Here is a 23,430-nt window from a genome sequence, read left to right as displayed (position 1 = left end):
ACAAGCAATTCTCAAGTCTGTATATAAATAAAATTATAATTTTATTGTAATCTCAATTGATTTCTTTTTCAGGGTAGATTACTTTATTCCCATGCCGTGGTATGATATGATTTATTGTATGCGTTGGCTTTTAGTAGTTTAAGTAGTTTTTTAAACGTGGTTTATACAACTATACTATAGGATTATGACATGTGAAATTGTTTTGTTTCGTTTAAAAATTGAAGAGAAGAGAAAGTAAGATATTTAGACCAAAATTCATCAATCGAGATTATTTATTCCAAATAGTATTCTATCTCCTGTCCCAAACCAATCAGACTATTATATTTTATTACTTTTTGTTTTTAATTAATTTCTTTTATTCACACAAATATCTTTTGTAATTTACAAATGGTAAATGGTTTAATTTTTGTATTCCTGTAGAATAATTAAATCATGATAATTAAATATAAACAAAAGGGGAAACAACGACTTTGAAGGCTGTCCATGCATCTTGGTTCCCAGATTTAATAAAAAAATGATTTTGCGACTTTTCTTCCAAAAAGATTTTATGACTTTTGTTGTCCATGCAATGTTTGGAATTTGGGCTTGCATAGACGCTTATTGATGGACATAGTTAATCAAACGTTTCATTTCATTAAAATGAAGTTTTAAAAAAGAAAAAATTGCTTAAGTTAATTTTTTCCGTTGTACAAATATTTTAACGGCATGAAGTTGTTTGATTAGCTATGTTTAAAACATGAGCTTAAAATTTATGTACTGATAGTGTACATTTTTTACACTATTAATACATTATTTATTGTTGATTTGTAATTATTTTGTTTAAAGGTCAATAGTAATTAATATATCAATGATGAAGATTTGTCGACAGTGTAAAAACACCTACATTGTCAATGTATACATATTAAATCCTTAAAACATATTATCGTTATATAAAATTTACTACCATTTCTCTTCTAAATATTTTTATGTTTTAGAAATTCAATATATATTTATACTTTATCTCTAATTATATCCTTATTTATTAATTATTTTCAATTTGTGTCTCTTCAGTTCCTTTTGATTTAGTATCCCATGTGAATTAAATGAAATTATTTTGGTCAAATTATATAAAATTATTAAATTATATAAATAACATTAAAAAACAAAAAATATGAAACGGTATCACATCTCAAAACAAAGAGTGCAGATGTGTTGTCTCATACTTAGTTTCACTCCACGTGTTATGATCTTGTGATTGATCATAAAATTACTTAAAAATAAAACTTTTTTTAAATATATTTTTTCAATCAATCATAAGGTCATGGTACATGGAATGATGCTAAAAGTAAAACAACATATGTGCACCCAAAACAAAGAGAAAGATTGGTGAACTATGTGGGATAAATAAGACCTCTTAAAAATAATGGGCATGAGACCAAATTAAATAGTTGGTCACACAATAATGGAGGAAGGACTTATCTTGATTTGAACTAGGGATGACAATCGGGCGGATAAGGTATAAGTAGTGTTTTCCCATACCCATACCTATACTATTTACGGGTAATGGATATTTGTGGGTATCTCATTGATTTTTAAGTTTCAATATATATTTATATATTTTATAATAATTAATATATATAAATATTTGTTAGATGAATAATAAAATTTATATACGTGTTAAATTTATCATATATTTCAATCAGAGTTATTAAACTCGGACCGGTTAATGACTCGGTCCGGGTACTGGGTCAATGAGTCACTGGTCCAACCACTGGGTCAATGGTTGGACCGGTTAACTCGGTTTACATTAAAATTCTAAAAATTAATGATACTGTATAACAATATTTAATAATTGTATACTTAAAAATTAAGAACATTAGTGTACCTAATTAAAAAACCAATAAAGAAAATTTTAATACTATAAAATGACACAAGCAAGTTGAAAACATTATCAAATAATATATAAATTATACTTTAACTACAACAAAAATGTACAATAAATTTAAAATTTAATTAAACAACAAAGATTTGGTTATAACGTAAGATAACAAGTGACAAACATAATTACATATAAATTAAAAATATTTGACTTTTTCACCTCATCAATTTGGTTATTTTTTTTAATTTTGATTGACTCGGCCAGTCTAACCGGTCTGATCATCCAAATCATCAGTTTTACACTTAAACTAACTGAGTCAAACCAATTTTGATACAAAACCGGTGAGATGAGAGACTCGAACCGGTTAGATGACCGGTTCATGGTTGAACCGGTCTGACTGGCCGGTTCGAGCCGAATTTTATAACACTGATTTCAATCACTAAAGTTTAATATAATTTAATACAAAAATAGATAATATATAATTATAAAACAATAATAATGTAATATATATATAAATTATTTAATTAAAAAATAAATTTATGAATATGCGGATACCCACATGACAAATATCATGATATCAGCTCCCACCTATAAATTATTTTTACGGGTACTTATTACGGTATTGTAACAAATACTCATGGACATATACTTTTGTCATCCCTAATTTAAACAACCGACAATATCAACCTTATAAAATGTTGTCTATTATGAAAATAACTATAAATGCAATTTAATAAATGTCAATCATTAGATCAATAACTACTACATTTATGTAACTTGTGTAGGCTTTAATAATTGTAATTTATGATTGACATTGTGAAGCAAATTTTCTCCATATAACCAAATACACTAGCTTTGGACCGTTGGATGGGAACACAGTGGATGACCACCTTAAAAATGCATTATTCTTTTCTAAGTAAAAATGAAATTTGGGCAGTGCCTCAATTTTTTAAAAAAATCTAATTTTTGATATAGGGCTCAATTTGAAGCCCATAGAATACATCAATAGAAAGCCCAATAGGCCCACTCAGAATTCAAAAAGCCCAGCAAGCAACACTACTCAAGACCCATAACTAATTTTCATTTACTATAAATAACTCATTTCTCTTTAGTTAGAAAATCTCTCACTCTTCATCACTCTCGCTGAAAACCTTCCAGCTCCTAAAACCCTAATCGCACTTCTCTCTCTCTCTCACACACGCAAATGGAGTTTTGGGGTAACATTCTCTGCTCTCATTTATACTTTCCGCTTTTTTCTTACTTTTTTCTCATACCAATGATGTTTATTTGTGATCATACTTATGCAAACACTTACTCGTACATTAAAACGCCGTTGTTATTTTCGTTTTGATCATTTCCGTAAGACTGTTCTTTTTACTTGTCGTAATGATAGCGATTTTTAATCTGTCATTACTTTTTTATAATTTATGTGATATGCATGCTTAATAGTGATTGTGATTAATTACACTGGACTCTGAATATGCATGCGTATGTTTTACGACTCATTACACTGTCCTGTGATGATTTGTGTGCTATCATGCTTTATTATAATTTTTCATTATTTTTACAATTTGTGTGGTATACATATTGAAAAGTGAGTTTGATTAATTACACTGGACTTTGAGTACTGATGCGAATATTTTATGACTCATTTCACTGTAATGTGGAGATATGTGTACTTATCATGATTTATTAATGTTATCTGAATACATTTGGTTCTAAATTAGGTACTGAGGTTAAGGTTGGTGAGGTTGTTAAGGTGGACCCAGAAGAAATTGAGGCATATGTGCATCTTTCTCAGGTGAAATTTTTTTGGTTGTGTATTCTGTTGTGTCTTATTTTCAGCTTGGTTAAACAAAATTCTGATTTATTTGCTATTTGTTTGTTATGTAGGCTGCTCTTGGTGAGTCAAAGAAAGACAAAGCAAATGAACCTGTGGTTCTTCACTTGAAAGTTGGTGAACAGAAAATTGTTTTGGGAACTCTTTCCAGGGATAAAATCCCTCAGACAACCCTGGAAGTTGTTCTGGACAAGGAGTTTGAGCTTTCCCACAGTTCAAAGAGTTCTAGCGTCTTTTTCTGTGGATACAAGGCACTTATTCCCGATGAGGAAGAATATCCTTGACAATACTGCTATGTTTTAAATTGTTATTGTTTATCATTTTTGTTTTGAAAAACCAGTTTCTTTAGGTCTTTTATCAGAATTTATGCCTGTGAATGTGATTATATGTTTTAATAAAATACTATCTATATGTTCTGTTATAGGCTGAATATGTATCATGGCTTCATCTTCCATTTTCCTTAACTTCTGATGTTTTTCTGCTAGCACTAGTGATGAGGATGACTTTGGTGAGCCTCAAACATTTCCCTTAAACCTGGTATTACACTATTACTTTTTGACATAGTTGGTTGCTCATTTATTGTTTTTTTATATGACTTTCAACAGATTCCGATGAGGATATTCCATTGCCTGTGAAGGAAAATGGTAGATGCTTACTCTACCTTAATTTGATTTGTTCCTATGTGTATTACTTAGTAGGTGACTAATTAATGATTTTTGTATTTCAGGAAAATCTGTAATCAAAGCTGAAGACGCTAAGGTTTCTGAACCTAAAAAGGCTAATGCTAAGGGTGGTGCCCCAGCTAAACAGGTCAAGATTGCTGATCCCAAGAAAGAAGATGACGAGGAGGATGATGATTCCGATGACGATGATGATTTTGGAAGTTCCGACGATGAGGTATCCAAAGTAAATTTAGGTTAATTGCATGTTTTGCTGTGATTTTCTTTTTTTAAAGGTATTAATTCCAAGATTGATTCATTTGTAATCATGGTTTGATTTACTTGCCAATCTTTAAGGTTTCTATATTGTGTAAGTTATAACTGTTGGCTATTGTAGGTGGATGATGTTGATAGTGATAGTGACGATGAAGGTGATAGTGAAGATGATGAAGAGACCCCTACCAAGAAGGTAATGGTTAATTGCTATTTTTACTCCCCCTGTTATGCTGTATAATAATATTCCTTTCTGATTGTAATGGTGTGATATCTTAACTTCACGATCTCATAATCGACTTTATGTTTTGAAGGTGGTACCTGGAAAGAAGAGGGCCAATGATTCTGCATCAAAAACTCCAGTTTCTAACAAGAAAGCTAAAAATGCCACCCCTGAAAAGACTGGTGAGACTGTTGATTCATCTATGCACTGCTTTTTAGATCATAATTTCCTCCCATTGTTCTCTTTCCATTGATGTCTTATGCTAATTCTCGAAGGCTTTGTTTAGTGTTAAATCGATGTGAGTAATGTATGTGATGTTTTAAAGTATTTCTTTGTGTGATTATTTGCTTGCTTATGTTTGAATATCTCATTTAAATGCATGGACTGGAGTTTGTGTAGTCATCATTGGCATAATGTTTGTTTAAATTTGTGATTTAGATGGTAAGAAAGGTGGGCATACAGATACTCCTCACCCTGCAAAGAAGGCTGGAAAGACTCCCAAAAGTGATGGCAAGGCTCAGACCCCTAAGTCTGCCGGACAGTTCAGTTGCGGTAGCTGTCAGAAGTATAATTCCTAACGAATTCTTGTGTTTTATTTGTTGTATAGGTTTTGTTAGATTATGATTGAGATTGACCTTTTGTTGTTTTATCCAGGGCTTTCAACTCCGAAGGTGGTCTGCAACAACATAACAAAGCTAAGCATGACAAGTGATAATTCATTTGTTACCTGATTGGTGCATTAATTTCCCCTTATTTCTGTGAGTATGCTATGGATATTAGGTGTCTGTATTTGGAGTCTTTAATTGTTGAAGATGAACACATGTTTCTAAAGTTTTGTTTGACATTTTTGGCGCCTCAATCAATTTCTAAAAGGGTGTTTTGCTGCTTATTTATTTTCTGAAGAGAATACTGATTTTAGTTCTTCAATCTTAAAATTATGGAATTAAAATTTGGGATGACTAGGATCTAATGCTGCCAGCCTTAAGTTTTGATACTTGATACTGTAGTCTGTAATCTGTAATCTCTTGCTTGGGATGCTCTGAAGTGGAGCTTCCTTCTAATTGCGTAGAACTTTTTGTTAAAATTTAGGGATTTATTTAAAGGGATGTTCATAAGTGACCTAATAGTAATGTTAACGGAAGGGAAAGAGGAGTGGCCAAATTAATTTTCCAATGGATTTCCTTTTGTATTCCTTAAATAATGTTTTTTTGCTCAAGGGGCATGTGAAGATTTATGACAATTGCTCAACGTTTTTTCTTAGGAACTGAAAGGAGTGTCGACTTAATTTTCATGTTGAATTCCTTTTGTATCCCTTGAATGTGTTTTGGTCCTTAACACTGCTATAGGGATACAGATTAAGGATTATATTTAAAGAAAACTTAATATAATCGGAATCTTAAATACTTAATATTTTAACACTAAACACTGGATCTTGACGATATGGGCAGTGGTAGAAGTCTGTGTAGAAGAGAGAAGGGTAATTTGAAATCAATATAAAGCATCTATCCCAGAATGTTTCTTCTATTTACACACTTCCAATAGTAATTTTTTCACTGAAACAGCTTTATGATTACGTACTCACATAAATAGATTCATCCCTTAGAGAAAAAGTAATGACAAGCGACATGTATTAAAGTTCATCTTTTATTCACCAGTTACCACATTATTTGGCTCACACTATGGAGAAAAATAAGGGAAACAAAGAAATAAATAACTACAAATGTCACTAAACGCAAACAAAAGAACATTATCTACTTGACTGTACAATTTAAGAGCAATTTGGTAGATCTTCTTGCTTATACTCAAGCCTGGGTAATGCATTTGAACTGCACTCTTATCCTATGATTTGTCTGGATCTCTTGACTGAAGACATGAAAATAAATTTTGGGATGAAGTTCTTTTCCCACAATAAAAATGATCTGTTCTAGAAGTGTTCAGGTACCCTTTATGTAAATTTACAGAGGAGAGAATCTTGAAGGATATGGACTCAAACTGATGAAATTGAGTAACTCTTGAAATTTTGCCTCAACAATCTTTAGACAATTATGCCAACATAGCCAAATCCAACAATTAAGAAGGTTATGGTCTGAAGGAAGAGGTACACAAAGTAGTTGTTCTTCCCATGCACATAGTCATAGCATCCACAGATGAAAAGGAACCCAGCAAATCCAAGCTCCAATAAATTCAATCTGTAACAATCAATATTCACATTAGCCAAAAAAGACTAGATGGATGATGATTTTTTTCTATGACATGAAATTCGGATTATTTACTAGAGAAAATAGATATTGATAGTAATTAGAATCCTAACATAAGAAAACTTATACCAAGTATAAAAATTATGTTCCAGTTTTCTTCAGATCTAATAATTTCTTAGTACTTCAATGTCAATACAATAATTTGCCTACTCAAAGAATCTTAACAACTACATTGAAGCTAAAAGTCTATAACCAAATTATAACAGCTACATAGCAAAGAGATGAAGATGTTGAAATTATAATGCCAAATTAAGATAGAATTATGTTATTTGAAAGGAAAACTAACCTTTCAAAAAATTTGGACCGAGATTTTTTGTTTGCTTTGGTTACATTAGTCTTGTTCTTGGTAGCAGCATCTCCTGGTTTATTCTTATTATTATTATTATTAACAGAATCACCAAGTTTTTCAGTAACAACCCATTCATTGACTCTCCCAGCTTCAAACAAGCCTATGAGGGTTGCCTTGGTTCGGTGCAAAGACATCACATTCTCAAAAAGGATCCAATAGAACAAGTGTAAGGACCTGCACAAGTTTCCAATGCCATTTAGAACAAATTAAGGGATCAAAACTAAGACATAACCAATATGACAAATGAGAATGGATTAAACTAAATCATACCTTGGTGTTCCTACTGAATTGAGGATGGTAATGATGGAAGGAATATAAACAGCTCCCCAAATTGGAACATGAACTTCTGGCACCAAAATGGTGAGAGGTAGCACGACACAATAGAAAATGAAAGTGACCATGTGGGCTATGATTTTGCGAACAAAGAAGAAACTATATATAACATATACTTTCTTCCAGAATCTTACTTTCTGCAGAATTGTTACCAATAAGAAAACATGAGAATCTATATAAAAACTTCACCCTTAACTGTTAAACCTTTTCTCATGCAACATGCACTATACCTTTTCTCATGCAACATGCACTATATTATTGAGAAGACTAACCTTGTTCCTTACTATCTCCATCAACATTTTGCGGAATAGATTAGCAGGGCCACAAGACCATCTATGCTGCTGGAATCTGAAGGCTCTTAAAGTACTAGGAGGCTCACTTTTTGCCTATAAATAGTTTGGTTTTTGCAAATCAATAACCAAAGTAAATTGTAATGTAAAAGACCAGAGATAGTGTAGCAGAACCATGCAGTTTTCAAACAATCATGCTATTCCCATACCAAATTTCATACTTGACTTATATACTACTGATCAATGTAGAAATAACTTAGGCAATTGATAATACCCTCAATCACAACACAATACACATCCTTAACATGTAATGTATAAATTAAGTATACAAAATATCCTTTACAATGTATACTTGACTTTGGAATTTATATATATATATAGGAACTACTCACGTGAGAACAATGCGCTATTATAAAAAATGATAACACTCTATCATGTGACCAGTAACTAACTTTAATCCTAACCATCTATAAATGTTTGTAAGGTCCTTACAATTTTTATATGGAACTGTTATCACTTGAGTAGCTTTATATATATATATATATATATATTGAGAGAGAGAGAGGTGTAGTGGTGTATACCTGAAGGTCACCAAGATACAAAAATTTCCAGCCCCTAAGAGTGGCACGAACAGCAAGATCCATATCCTCCACTGTTGTTCTGTCTTTCCAACCTCCTGCTTCATTGATAGCAGCAACTCTCCAAACACCAGCAGTTCCTGCATTACACTTAATATTAAAAATGCTGTTTGGAAAATGCAGTTTATAAGGATTACGATACATATTCCAATCACTTACCATTGAAACCAAAGAAAGCATGTGTGGCTGACCCAACTTCATGTTCCACTTTGAAATGGTAATCTAGGGACATCTCTTGCATTCTTGTCAACAAACACTCATTTGAATTCACTGTTACAAATTTCTCAATTTCTGAATTACAATCAAATCATCATATGCTCTTAATATCCAAATACATATATAATAGTCTTACCCATGCTTTAACAATATAGTATAAATGTGATATCAAAATGTTCTAGAATTAAAAAAATGAGAAAGTAATTAAACAAACCGTACCAACAAATATACAAAATGAGTATGGTTTTTTTGTCCTCACGTGACTCAAATAAGAATATATGCCACATGGTTTAAGACCCAAAATAGTACTAGTTGTTTTTGGTCGGAATAGAATATTGTGTGAAATGATTAAATAAATAGAATGAAAGCACGTGAGAAATAGCTTGATGGATGAGATTTGGGTTCCCCTTCTTCCATTTTTAGTTAAGTTTTTGATGACACTTTGGTTCTTGTGGTTGCAAACTTATGGATCTATGGCAATGTCTACTTTCGTTGGTGTATAGGGAAAGGAATGTTTGTGTATGTTTTGTATAGATAGAGATGAGAATGGAGAGAGAAATGAGTTGCTTTATACAGTCTTTAATTAGTGTCTATACAGTCTTTCCATATATATTATGTGCAGCAAGCCATGTTTTACTATATATATATATATTAATCTAAGAAAATAGAATTTGTCAAGTCCTGGTTTTAGTTGTTACAAATAAAAAACAGTAAACAAATGAGTACGTACGAAAGGTCAATTTACCCTAATTTTTGTTGTGTCTGTGTTATCACTGGCCACCACAAAAATATATATATATACCCACTTACCCTCATTGACTCTTTATATTAAATGCAAGACATCAAAATCAAATTCATTTGCATTATATTAAGAGAAATTAATTGAAAAAAGTGGTTGTTTTTATGTGATTTAATTTTTTTTTAGCACCAATTGTGTCATTCAATCAACAGTAAGAGATTAATCCCCTTTGAAGTATGAATATCACTTAAGTGATTTTTATCTCTACTAATTAATAGTTTTTTCTTTGACCAGTATCCACATGCGTAGTTAGAAATATAAAAAAATAAAACATGTGAACAACAACGGGCATTTGGTCTAGTGGTATGATTCTCGCTTAGGGTGCGAGAGGTCCCGAGTTCAATTCTCGGAATGCCCCAAAACATTTCTATTTTGCACTGAACTCAAGAATGGAATTCTCTGCTGATATTCTACTACCTTCAATTATTGGAGGAACATTTTCTAAATTTGGATTACTACTAGGAGTAGTAGTAGACAAATTTGGTGCAGCAGCAGAAAATCCAGTTGAGTGCCTTCTCATTAATTCCTTACTCATGTTTTGCTTGAAACTGGCCATGACTAGCTGATGAATAAAGAGAAATATATGTCACTATAGTTTATCACCAAAACAATATGTGCTACAGTAGTATATATACATTGTAATAATAATAAAAAAATTAACACTTGAGTTAAATATCATATAAACTTAGTAGACTGCTATAAGTGTGATGTAAGTAATTTCATATTTTAAAGTAGATAAATGTATGGTGTATAAATGTGAATATAGGTATATGTAACTTCAATTGTGCAAATAAAGATTTGATTATACTAGTCCTTTTTGAATAGTTTACTAGGATTATCTTTCCAAGGAAAAATATCACTTAAGAAAGCAAATGGGTACTTGTTTTCTTACTTGAATTGGGGCAGCAGCTATCAAAGAACCTTCAAGGATGCCCCAAAAACACTTCCATCAGGTCCAGCCAGTAAAATGCTCAACATACCCTTTTTGCAAAGTGCATCACCATCAGCAACAAAGATATATGATTCAGATAAAGACACTACTTCATAACATCTCTGCATAAAGGAGATAATAAGAAAACCAAAAGAAATATAAAAAACAAATACAGACACATGTGGAAAAACAAAAAGAGCTTTTACTTCATATAAGATGCAAAATTTGGGTGCTTCAAATTTGAACCTTTATTCTGAGTTACAAGAAGAAACAAATCAAGATGTAAATATATATTAAAGGGGTCAAAGTTCAAGAACCCATTCTAAGTTAATTGTTCTTTTTATTAGATTATTTTGTTTAGCAACAAAACAAAAAAATATGCATATTTGATCTTATTTACCAAAGTTAAAACCACATTCACCATTAGATGAAAATAATATCATCATATGAGATTAAGTGAAAAATCACTTAAACTTGTGCATATGAATCCCTTCTCATATTAATATATTCTCTCAACTTTTAATAAGATGTAAATTGTGTGATTTAACTACAATTTTTATCATAGTTACTTAATATTTTTGACACACACAATAACTTTTAAGAAGATGTTTATATACCGAGTGTAAGTGTTTTTTATAGTCTTGAATCATCCATCATTGATTTCTTATCCATCATTGACTCTCAAACAAAATTAATACAAATCAATGGTGTCCAGTATAATTTTTTTTTACGGCGTCACTACATAGATTTTAAACTCATGATAAATTTAAACATTGCTGATGATATGTTATACTATGGATACCTCCCCTGTGTTCACAGTCATCACATGAGGTTTGAAGCTTCTACCACCTGTTTCTGCTACATAACAATATTAAGAGACTGATTAAAATGCTTTTCCCGAAACCAATTAACAATATATACATAAAAACAAATTAAAATGAAGAATAAACATATACATGTTAACAATACAATAAACATTATTAACAATTTATCCAAACTAATTAAAATAAACAATGTTTAGAGACACCACTCCTCTGTTAAGTATATACTTTTTTTTTAAAAGTCACTAAATTGATACCTTTTGAATGATACTTAAAAAAGTTAATTTTTATGCATAAGTATCATAATATTATAATTAAGTAAAAAAAACAAAAATATTTTATGTTGGTTTCGTCTAACAGTATAACTGTGTTGGGGAGAACAAACTTTCAAGTTAAATTTAAAAACAAATAAGTTTTATCTCAATTTCTGTGTGGAGAACAATACAATTTTTTTATAATTTCATAGATGAATATTTGTATCCTGACTCACTTTAGTTGGAATATTATACTCATCATGTAATCAATCATGCAAGTCGAAACCGGTTAAAACTGATTATTGGTTTTTATTTAACGTGCATTCATCATGCCAATTGTTTTTTCATTTAAAATTCCAAAATTTTATGAAACTGACTTGTTGTAGACGATTTTCAAATAAAATTATGATACTGACTTACTACCAAAATAGTATTGCAGAAAATCAAACACACAACTGTTTTGTTTATACTTATAAAACTTGACAAATTTTGTTAATCACATTCTTTTTTTAATAACATTTAGGCATGTAATTCCACAACCTCAACTAATTTTAGAATTATGGCAACATATATAATTTGCAAATAAATGAGAGATAAAATTGATTGTATATCAGATACAAACAAATATAATAGAATTATTTAAGTGAAACATACTTAGAGGGGAAAGTATGGTATGGTTATTGGTTGAACCACGAGGCTTTCCTCTACTTCGTTTAGGCATTATTGAAGATGTTTGTGACAACACACTTCTATGAGTGAATCATCAACCTTTGCATTGTTGTTCATGTTGGTATAGGCCACTTCCTCAGCCAACACCAGAGTCTTAGGTGTATCCGTTTGACTCATATGTCCCTCTATGACTAAATCAAATATTATTATATGCTAACAAATATTGTTCTGTGTACCTACAAGATCAAAGTAAAACTTTAAAACAAAAGGTGGCAGAATAAAAACCCTCTTTTGGAATGTAATGAAAATAAGAGAAACAATTTTTCTCAACACTGCCGTTTTCAGCTATACATGTGATTATTTATAGGGTATTTTGTTGCAATTTACTGTTATTTATCAATTTTTAGTGCAAATAATATCTTTCCGAAATTTAAAATTTGAGGTAGAAAATGATAAGATAAAATTTATCACTAATTATTTTATTTCGTTTAGTTTTTCAGTATCCTGTTTTTGCGTGCTTTTTCCCCTATTAAGGAAATATTTCTTAGAAATTAGGGAATCTTGTGGATCATGAAAATTATTAATTAATATATATCTTGGGTTTTATGTGGCAATATAAATTTTAATAACAGACATTAAAATTTTAATGTTTCATATTTAATTTTATGGGATTTCTTTTCCCACATATGATTTGACCAAATAAGATCAACTTTCCTAATTAATATTAGAGATCAATATTGTGTTTGTTGGGAAAACAAATTTTAAAGCTATATGTTTACGGTAGCTTTAAAAAATTGTTGGTAAAATTTAATCAATCGGTGCAATTTAAAATAGCGTATACTAAGCCAGCCATAATAATCAAATTAATAAGAATGTAAAAAATCTAGCATAAAAATAAAGCACAACTAAAAAAATGACATCAGTCTATGATTGCATTTCATGACATGGTACATGTTACAACTAAAATAAAACATAACATGAAATATACAGTGTATTCTCAAGGTTGTGGATACTTCCCTTTCCCCATCTATTCCTTCCTTCCCTTTCCCACTCTTCTTTCCTTTCCCATCCATAGTAATAATCACAATGCCATAATGTACCCCAATTTTATAAAAAATGTTCACACCCCCTTCTTCTAACAATCTCATTCAAGCCTGAGTTTGCATGCTAAGAGGCAACTTCCTAGATTTAGTGCCACCTCAGAAGCACCTTCATACAAATCACGACTTTCTTGCAGAAACTGGCGCTTTTAAGATCGAAAGAAAACCACAGGATACAAAATGCATAATGGAAAAAGGTGCATGGTGTACCAAAAAGCAGCAACCATGTCCACACTACTACCTCAGTGGTCTAAGTAAAAAGCATCTTCAACTCCTCAATCCGAGCTGTTCGAACTTCTTGATCAGTCAAGGCACCAGAAATCATTCTTTGTTTACGTGCTTGCACTGCCTCCATTCTCTCCTCAACTGTACCCTGCAATGTGAAACATAAAATCAAGTGCTCCATCAGAGGCAATAAGTTGGACGAAAACATGGTTAAAAATTCACATCATTTAGCAATACACACAAACCAAATAAGCTAATAAGTGACAGGTAACATCATTTATCCAAATGATATTCCTACCACTTTTTCTCCTACACTTCTTTTTATACTTCATTTTTCTTTCTATCTCTCTTCCATCCCCATCACATCTCCTTAATCTTGTTAGGACTTAAGCACATGAAGAGAGCCCAATGTGAGACTCATGGCTTAAATACTATATTGAGTTTACTATACTACACAATGTGAGACTCCTAACACATCTCTTCTTATTACTTTCTTCCCGACACCATCTACACCAAAAAAAAAAAGTTTGCCGGTAATATTTTTCCTATCCAAATTAAATTACTTGAACTTAATAAAAAAGAAGTTCATAGATGAAATATTTATATGAAAAAAATAAAAGAATCATAGTCCAGCTAAGGCGGTGGCTTTGCTACCTAATCTTCACTAGCTTACAACCAGATTCCTTGTCCACAGTAAAGGAATTAAGCAGGCCCAATTAAGAATATAATTTTTCAAAAATATCAAATATTCAAATATACCTTCACAATAAACCGTTTGATGGCCACCTTTTTTGTTTGTCCAATGCGATGGATTCGCATAACAGCCTGTTCCTCAACAGCCGGATTCCACCAGGGGTCCTGTACATTTACAAACAGAAACAAGTAAAAGTTTGGGTGGGTAATAATGATCCAAAAATGACTGTGATACAAAAATTTTGCCCTGGGACAAATTTATCCTCAATGAAGACTTGACAATGTGGTCTATTCCTTAAATTTTAAACTACTCCGTAAAACAACTGCTATAACATCTGAAAAATCCAATAATATTGTTATTGTATCTTATAATGTTTTAGAATAGCTGAGATGATTCCTTAGGATTTAATTTCCAATTTACTATTCGCTGATGCGTTTCAATATGATTAGCATAAATAGGTTTCTTAAGTTTATCTTTTGTATCATACAATCACCAATCACATCACAACAATATTATTTTCATTATTCTGAGTCTTCTCTGATGCTCATTCCCTGGGTAAACCCTTCAATTCAACATACATAGTATCTAAACGTTTCATCCTACGTGACCTGTCTCATCATTATTCCTCTGTTGAGTTGTTAGAGGATATCAGGTGAATGTCAATACTTTGTTTACCTATATAAAGTTATAAACTCAGGCAGTATACTTAAAGCTAAAAGTACAAGAGTTCAGCAACATTGAGTGATTTGCACATACCATGACGAAAGCATTTGAAGCTGCTGTTAGGTTTATACCCACTCCACCAGCTTTTAATGACATCAACAACACCTGGTGCAAGAAATGAGCAAGGATGGTTATAAACTCGAACAATCGATGCATCAAACCATTTCAATACATTGTCTAGATTAGAGACAAAAGAAAAAGGTAATAGGTCAAGACCAGGGTGCTGCTGTCTTCTGAGAATTGTTTTATTACTTTTTCCCGCTGTTGCAGATTCAAAGTCCCATCAAGACGAACATATGAAATGTTATTCCTGGACAAACGAAATCACAAAGATAAGTATCAATTGCTTGTCATCCAGAATATAATGGCATAAATGGCTTAATAAGGTTGCAGAAAGGGGCAGGTGAAGTATGACTAAGATCACAGTAAATGGCTTATTAAAACACAATGCCAAGAACAAGCACGTTTAGACATGGAAAAGATCCTTTGACGAATTCACATTGACTCAGATAATGTCCACGAGGAAGCATTTTTCCTTAAATATGATTCAACCAGTAATGAATCTTACCTAGTAAAGGGGATTTGCAAGAGGTCTAGAAACGCAGTCCACTGACTGAAGACAATGCTCTTGGAGCCTGATGAGCGAAGATTTTCAAGTTCATGCAAAAGAATGGTTACCTTGCATGACTCTACCCAGTTCTTTTCAATATCAACCTTAAATCGACTATCAGTAGGGGCAGTGATAAGATCCTGCCTGCTGATTGTTTTCCTGTGAAATAAAAAATATTGTAGGGAATTTGAACTTTAAACTATAACTAAAGATATCCAAATTTCAACAGTTTAACTAGACAATACCTACAAACAGGACATAAACCAGAAGTAACATTTCGCCAACTTGCCAATAAGCATTCTCGGCATAAGCGGTGAGCACAAGGTGTCAACACTGCATCTTCAAATGCTTCAAGACATATTGGACACTCTCCTTGTTCCCCCTTACGGAGCTCTTCGACAACTTCTTGAACATAAGCACATGAAGGTGCATCTTTTACTTCACCGTCTAAAGCATTATAGGTTCCTCTAAGGAAGCGCTTGGCTAGTTTGTTCAGATCAGCAAATTCTTGAGTATCACCTCGACTAAATGAATCAATTGTCACCACGCCAATAAGTTCAAACTTATTAAGAGAAGAAAAAAAACTTAACAATGCAAGTCCGAAGAAAGCATCATCACAGGAGTGCTTTCAGATCACAATTGCATCAAACAAACTTACCAATAAACATCAAAAGTAGAAATCATCAAACAAAGCTAAGAAAAGCATCCCATGCCAATGTTAGTTAGGACGACAAATATATATCCATGTCCAAGAAAGAAAGAAGTTTATGGTGAACTCAGCTCAAACATGTTCCAAATACTTCGGACTTGTTTGGTTAACAAGCTTACTTTTAGTTTATAAGTTTTTTATTAATAAGCATGTTTGGTTAACAAGCTTACTTTATAAATAAGCTTTATAAACCAAGAAAAGAAGCAAAAAGCAACAGGTTCAAGCTTGATGAGTTGGTTTGTTTTTTAGTTTATAATCTCACAAATTATCTTGCAAGGGTAAGGATACATACATCTACCCTCCCCAAACCGCACTAATTGGGAGCCTCATGCACTGGGTGGCCCTTTATAATCTCAGATTAAAATGTCAAAGTTTATAATCATAATCTGATAACACAACCTATATCAAAGTATCAAATACATGCTAGTGACGAAAATCAAATCAGCAGGAGTCACCAATTAAAAAAGTCCAATAGAATGAACCACCTTACTATATCTTTCAATTCTGTTAAGAACTATAGAACTGAATTAAGGTTCCACAAAAAAGGCACTGACTTAAGGTTCCACCTCAAAAACCCATTTCCTTCTCATAATGATTAGCAGTGGAATTTTTATTTTTCTGTTTCTTAAATTCTTTAATCTCAGAAAAATGAGGTAAAATCAGGAAAAAAATGTTTGAAGGTCAAGACCAATATGCAAAAGTACTTCCTAGCTATCATTTTCGCTTTTAAGCCTCCACTATCACCATCCAGAAATTCAACATTGTTACAACATCCTGATCAACTAGTGTCATTGTTCATAAAAAAATTAAGCCTCTTATTGAGGACCTTCCTTTTTTATGAATAAAAATTAAAAACCTACACAAACCTGACAAAAAAAGTTCACATTAGCTTATTAATTACATCATGATGGTCATTGGTCAAAACAGGTTAGGAATTTTGAAGAGCGGATGAAATATTTTAGTATAACACTATAACTGCTCCTTAAAAACCAATTGACAAGATTGGATGCTTATGGTCACAATTTGTATCACGGGTAGAATAGTTTTTAAATAGAAACGAAAGTTATCATACCTCATTACAAGAAATGGATGATCACAACATTGCCGAAGACGTAAAAGTAACTCCAATATTGAAGCATAATTATGAAGAACACGCCCTTGCTCAACAAAATGGTCAAACTTGACCTACATAAATTTCATCAAAAGGTTGGATCAATGTGGCTTTTTTCAGAACCAAAAACATAAGGTGAAAACATTTTTTTATAAAGAAGAAATTCTTTAAGATGAAGAGAAGAATATTACAAAGAGTTAAGAGGATAGGAGATCTCCTTCCAAATGTAAAAGATGGCAAAAAAAAGAAGTGAAAAATAAGACTTAAATGAATCAAAACAGTTCAATCTCTCAACATTTCTGTCAGAGAAATCCCTTTAAAAGGGATATGGGCTTTATAACTAATAGAAGCCAGCGCCTAGCCTATCCCTAAGGAGTTCATCTAAATAAAAAAACCTTATAAAAGATGCAAGAATTATGCTCCAACCAAATACACCAAAGAGCAGTATATATTCAACATTGCCACAAGGATTAAACAGAAACTTAACTAAGGATCTAATGAAAACCTAGTACTCTCCAAATATACCAAAAGAAGCATTGTATAAAGACAAGCTACAGTACAACAAATAAATAAATGAAGAATCAATTATGAGATTGCGCATATATAAGGTGAAAATATTAAACATAAATTTGAAATTCAAGAATACCTTGGATCTTTTGAATAGGGCCTCATAAAAGTCCTTTTCAGCTTCTGTTGGTTCACAGTAGATTATCTGCATATCAGCTGGAGGAAGAACTAGGATAGGCCTGCAACAAATAATAAGTAAACAGAACATACTAGATGTTAAAAAGCACAAGTCCATAACCAGTTTACTAACTTGCCCTCTCGATCTGTGCTATGTTTGGTTCTTCTCAACATGATTGGCTTCAAAATTGACTGAACTAGCTTCAACCCTCTCTCATCACCACCCTCAAATGGTTTCTGAATAAGTTTGTTCCACCTGAATCATATAAAACAAACCTTAATTGAAGTAATAAACAGAGTAGCAGTATTTATAATAAATATGTGTTCCCCCAAAAAATGCTTTACATTACGTGACTGAGCCAAACATTCATCACATCCACCTTGATTTCACACATGGTACACCAGTTATTATGTGCAAATTTTGACTGGAAAACATAACTCATTAAATCCAATCAAAACATAATAACTCATAAAACCCAATTAGGGTCAGATTACTTGTCTTAAGTTTATTTAAGATTCACACTACAAATTTGATGTATAAACTTTGTTACCATTTTATTTGTTTCAATCCTCAAAGTGACATATTCGAAAACTACATCTTCCCTAGAACACAATGTGCTACAGTTTGGTTTAGAAAAATGTATTTAACCAAAAATATAATCGAACAAAACATAGCATTCAGCAGCAAAAATAGCTACCGAAGTAGAAAATTTGAAAAATAACCTTAATGAGAAATAGTGAACAATCAAGAATGAAAGAAAATACTGATGAGAGAATTGTGATTTTACCAGGCCCAATGACCCCAAGGCTCTACTCTCAGAAACCGAAGAAGACTGAAAAGATCCTCGAGGCTGTTCTGTAGATTAAAAAAGGATTCCATGTCAGGAAGCATAAAAACTACATATGCTGTTATGAAACTCATGATCAATCTAAATCAAGCCAATTTTATTCAATGGAAATACATAAACAAGTTTGCAAGCAAAAAATTGGAAGTGCACATCCATTTGGAAGCTAGTGAGAAAAACCCAAAAGCAGAAACATTTAACTTTTTTGGAGAAACGTTTTTTTAAAGCACAAACAAATTCGAAATTGAAGAAAAAAACAAATCCAAGCACACATTAAGGTTTTGACAGCATTGCAAGGTACATATGCATAAATTAATAACTTCCAACATGCAACGCTGCATTAAATACAAATAATGAGAAATGAGTGAAGGTGAAACCAGCCAGAATGCAAGACAGGAGAATATTCACAACTCAGAGCAAGAATATATAAACTACTGAAAAACCTCATCAATCCTTAAGGAGGGTATTATAAACAGATTCTAAAAAAGCAACTCCAAGATGGAAACATAAAAACAGTCAAAGCTAATTAAAGATCCATAACATCAACCGCACAATGTAACCTTAGCACTAATCACAGAAGCCTGGCATATTAATGCATCAAATGGTGGTATTCTTGGTGAATACACAATTTCGAAAAAGGAGGTTGTCAGCTATGAAATAAGACTGTGTATTATAACAACTCGCCTGAATAGGAGTGCCAGTAAGACACCAACGTCGGTCAGCATTTAGAGCTGCAGCAGCCATTGAAACTTGGCTTTTAGAAGATTTTATAGTGTGTGCCTCATCAAGAACCACCCTAAACCACCTAATTGAGAAAAGTCCACCATTATCCTCCGCACTCTGAACATAAGACAGAAAGATACATCATCAATCACTTGAAAAGTTTTAATAAATGAAGCAGATAGACTGAGTGACTGCAACTAATAGAGTAAGCAGGTTTTCAGCTACCTCACTGGAAAATTCGGAGGATAAAACTCCATATGTGGTAATTACAACATCACTTTGAGCTAGACTTTTTGCATCTTTTGGCCTACTTTGCCCATAATGAACATATATAGACAGACACCCAGGCTTGGCATGAGTTTCAATCTCTGCCTGAAGAAAATGTCAAATGTTCAGAACAGGAAAGAAATTGCTTGATTGTATTCTATACACCCCAAAGCTGAATATACCAAATGTCAAGTAGTAACCAGTAGAGCTACATATGTAAAAAGGACAATGGGAATACCTTCCACTGCCCAAGAAGGGTCATGGGACATATTATCAAGTTACCACCACTTGTTAGAGCATTGTTTTGCTTCATCAATTTATCAAAACCAGGAAATTTGGTTTTCTTCTTTGGTACTTCTGAAAACTTGTGCCCTGTATCATTAACTTCACCACCTTCAATAAAGGACTGCACTGTGGTTTGACTGCCTATTGATCCACCTCTTCCTGAATGAGCAAGGAGAAGGGATATGGTCATGATGGTCTTTCCAAGCCCCATAGCATCTGCCAATATCTTCAAATTCACAAAAATATAATAATAGCACACTACAAACACTGAAGATAATGTGAAACCAACAAAGTTATCCAGGTCTATCTCATTAAGAAACATACCCCTCCTTTGGCCATTTCAAGGGTGCTAGGAAATTTGATTGTGGCATCACCAGAAAATGCATTCAGATAAATAGTAAGCTCTCTCCTACAAAATACAAGCAACCATTTCATCAGGACCACTCATTATTTTGCCTAACTATGTAAAGTATAACCACAAGCATACTTGTCAGCCAGGCGATATGCCTCCCAACATGGATGAAGGGTTTCGGTTGTCTCATCTGTATGTCTTCCCTTCTCCAATTGAATCATCCAATAAAGAGCCTGCTTTTGATAAGGCCGCAGTTCACACAGAAGATTGCCTGGGGGATCCATTTCCTGAAATATACTTTCTGGTTAATGGTTATTACACCATTTATCATCTTAACATAAGTAAGACAGTGCACACTTCTCTTACAATGCAGTACCTCTAACTCTGAGTTTGATCCAACACCAACAATATTGTCAAACTCAATTTCAGAAATGGAATCCTCATTATCATTCTCATTATTATTTTGAGAAGGATGCTCAGGCTTGGTGTTTCGTAATGTAACCTGAAGAAAATATCTACCAGTTAAAGAAAGATAACAGGCTAAGATGGTTGCAGACATGGTCAAGAAGCAATAGTAACTGCAGTTTTGTACCTTCTGATCGAAAGGACGCTTGTTGGAATAAAAATCAGTAGGAGTTAACTCTGCCTGAAAAGCAAGCAATAATTCAAGTCATCATCCCTGTACAACTCTCTTCACACATAGTGGTAATTATAAGTTACCTTCTCAAACAATAGAAGGCAACTCCATAAGTAGAAAGAAAATGTAACGATTTAAACTGAAAGTACTAATGATCTATGAAAGGGTTGAGGGAGAAAAAGGTAAGCCAGGGTAAAGAACAACCTTCTTAAAAGGGTTTAGGCCTAGCAAACGAAACAAGGTTGGAAGAGGATGAAACACTGATTCATCGGTGGAATTGGTAGCATCCTTGAGAGAAACCTGGTGATGCTTACCAAACAATGATCTATTGATGAATACACTGAAATAAACCCAAAAAGAAAAAAAGAGAGGCATGAGAGTTATTTATTTACCCTCACATAAATAGCTGCAAAAGAATGGTGACAGGATAGCTTTTTGCATTGAGCATACCTGACTGACAAAACAATGGTGTCCATGATGCCTAAAACATTGGGTGCAAATTTACAATTCCCCTCAATCTTAACCTTATTATCCCGTACGAGTGGCAAGAGACATCGAGCCCATTCATTTGGTATTCTACCTATCTGCCAAAACCCATCAATTAAAACAACACAAGCACAAATCCAACTCACCTGAATAAAGCAATTGTTACCATTTTGAATATTAATTTCATAATAAATGTTTAAAAATCTTGTAAATACAACCAATAAATACTTGACAACTCAGTGACTCACCGTATCTGCCATACCATATCCAAGAATCAAAAATCCAAATAAAAAAAATGTGCACCTCAATATAGATCCCAAGAAATGGAAAATCTCCATTTGATCATTGAGAATTTAAATTGATAGACTAATGCGTCCCTGAATTTAGTCATGGAACTTGACCATCATTGGAAATTCTTGAAAACAAGTAGACAATTTTTTTTCATTTATCAAGAACTGAATTCCAAGGCACATTTCTTTTCCGGTGGACAAACTTGGGCAAAATAAAAAAAATCCAAGTTGTGTGCAATTGTGCATTACCTCTCCAGATTGTTCTGTGGAGAACCTAACTATCTCAGAACAACTTGCCGCGGCCTGTCGGCTTCGGCCGAAGCCTTTACCTGTTGGCGTGGAAGCAGAGAGATTAGACTTTGTTGGAAAGTTAAAACATACTGGATCACCATACTTTACACTCCTCCCTTTACAAGTTGAAAGTCCCATCATTTCGCCATAACCAACAAACCACCAATTATCGGAACAAGCATCATAAGATTTATTGTCGTTTTCTTTGGAGCTAGCGGCGGTGACAGTGTGAGAGTGAATGGTTGATTTTAAAGGAGAAACTTTTGCATGTTCAGCATGTTCTTGATGATGTGATTGGTTGTTATTGTTGGATTTGAATTTGGGGGTGGTAGTGGTTGGGGTGTGAGTATCGAAAATGATATTGATGGCAGCGGTGACGTCATTTTTGGCCATGTGAAGGGCTCTGATGATGTCCATGTCGGTGAAATCGGGACCCACGATGGATCGGACGGTGGATAAGTGCTGCTCTGTTACCTTGTTCGCCATTAATAAACAAACCCTAACCCTAACCAGAAGGAATGGAGAATGAAGAGGAAGAAGAAGAAAAGGTTGAGTTTCGTAAATTATTATTACAAAGGGAGCGGGAATACACGTGACAGGCACGTGGCTTGTATTCCCGCCACTTTTTTTGCACTTTTAATCATTTTCGTTCGAAAAAGCATGAGGTGATTGAATTACCCAAGAATTTGAAAAGAAAAATAAAATGATGTTGGAGAATGTCTTCTATTCATTTTTATTTGAATATTGCTTACATTTATTTTACGGATATTAGTTTTCTAAGTTCACTTACCAATGCTAAAGCTCCAATTTTGTGAATAAAATTAATCTTGATTATAACCTTTTATGAATAAAATGTTCGTTTAGTTTTATAAAATTATTCGTGGATTTCAATTTTGTGGATCGATTATAAAGCTCCAAATCGTATATATGTATAAACTTTGGCACACGAGTCTCAACTATACTTTTAATAAGAAATTGAAGCCCTAA

At 32.8% G+C, this 23,430-nt stretch overlaps 3 protein-coding genes and 1 non-coding gene across 6 annotated transcripts; 2 read left to right on the top strand and 2 right to left on the bottom strand.

Annotated features, from left to right (window-relative positions):
* On the top strand, positions 2,977-5,742 carry LOC109358867 (histone deacetylase HDT1-like). Its single transcript, XM_019603347.1, has 10 exons — positions 2,977-3,075; positions 3,586-3,659; positions 3,752-3,972; positions 4,187-4,206; positions 4,304-4,342; positions 4,426-4,595; positions 4,755-4,826; positions 4,945-5,035; positions 5,292-5,418; positions 5,508-5,742. The coding sequence occupies exons 1-10, from the start codon at positions 3,063-3,065 to the stop codon at positions 5,563-5,565; spliced, it is 885 nt and encodes a 294-aa protein (XP_019458892.1). The 5' UTR covers positions 2,977-3,062; the 3' UTR covers positions 5,566-5,742.
* On the bottom strand, positions 6,482-13,484 carry LOC109357906 (glucomannan 4-beta-mannosyltransferase 2-like). Its single transcript, XM_019601959.1, has 10 exons — positions 13,400-13,484; positions 11,470-11,525; positions 10,658-10,789; positions 10,154-10,298; positions 8,881-9,012; positions 8,665-8,801; positions 8,066-8,179; positions 7,731-7,930; positions 7,398-7,634; positions 6,482-7,042 (listed from the first exon to the last, which is right to left on the bottom strand). Exons 1-10 carry the CDS (start codon positions 13,482-13,484, stop codon positions 6,889-6,891), a joined length of 1,392 nt encoding a protein of 463 aa, XP_019457504.1. The 3' UTR covers positions 6,482-6,888.
* Positions 10,023-10,094, top strand: TRNAP-AGG. Its single transcript has one exon. It is a non-coding gene; the product is annotated as a tRNA-Pro (tRNA).
* Positions 13,412-22,995, bottom strand: LOC109358878 (putative SWI/SNF-related matrix-associated actin-dependent regulator of chromatin subfamily A member 3-like 2). 3 transcript variants are annotated; one of them, XR_002109013.1, is made up of 21 exons: positions 22,402-22,995; positions 21,827-21,960; positions 21,581-21,716; positions 21,332-21,385; positions 21,116-21,241; positions 20,875-21,026; positions 20,712-20,796; positions 20,341-20,613; positions 20,061-20,207; positions 19,797-19,952; positions 19,056-19,123; positions 18,401-18,523; positions 18,230-18,329; positions 17,545-17,657; positions 16,009-16,287; positions 15,722-15,922; positions 15,370-15,463; positions 15,187-15,258; positions 14,496-14,594; positions 13,706-13,884; positions 13,412-13,619 (listed from the first exon to the last, which is right to left on the bottom strand). XR_002109013.1 is itself a non-coding variant. In XM_019603358.1 (20 exons), the coding sequence occupies exons 1-20, from the start codon at positions 22,927-22,929 to the stop codon at positions 13,762-13,764; spliced, it is 3,063 nt and encodes a 1,020-aa protein (XP_019458903.1). In that variant the 5' UTR covers positions 22,930-22,995; the 3' UTR covers positions 13,412-13,761. The 3 variants fall into 3 exon arrangements, 2 of the variants coding, with proteins under 2 accessions (XP_019458903.1, XP_019458904.1); XM_019603358.1 differs by having other exon boundaries at positions 13,412-13,884; XM_019603359.1 differs by lacking the exons at positions 13,412-13,619; positions 13,706-13,884; positions 14,496-14,594; positions 15,187-15,258; positions 15,370-15,463 and having other exon boundaries at positions 15,824-15,922; positions 16,013-16,287.

Source organism: Lupinus angustifolius, chromosome LG10, assembly GCF_001865875.1.
Source record: "Lupinus angustifolius cultivar Tanjil chromosome LG10, LupAngTanjil_v1.0, whole genome shotgun sequence".
NCBI lineage: Eukaryota > Viridiplantae > Streptophyta > Magnoliopsida > Fabales > Fabaceae > Lupinus > Lupinus angustifolius.
This window is presented reverse-complemented; position numbering and strand designations above follow the sequence as displayed.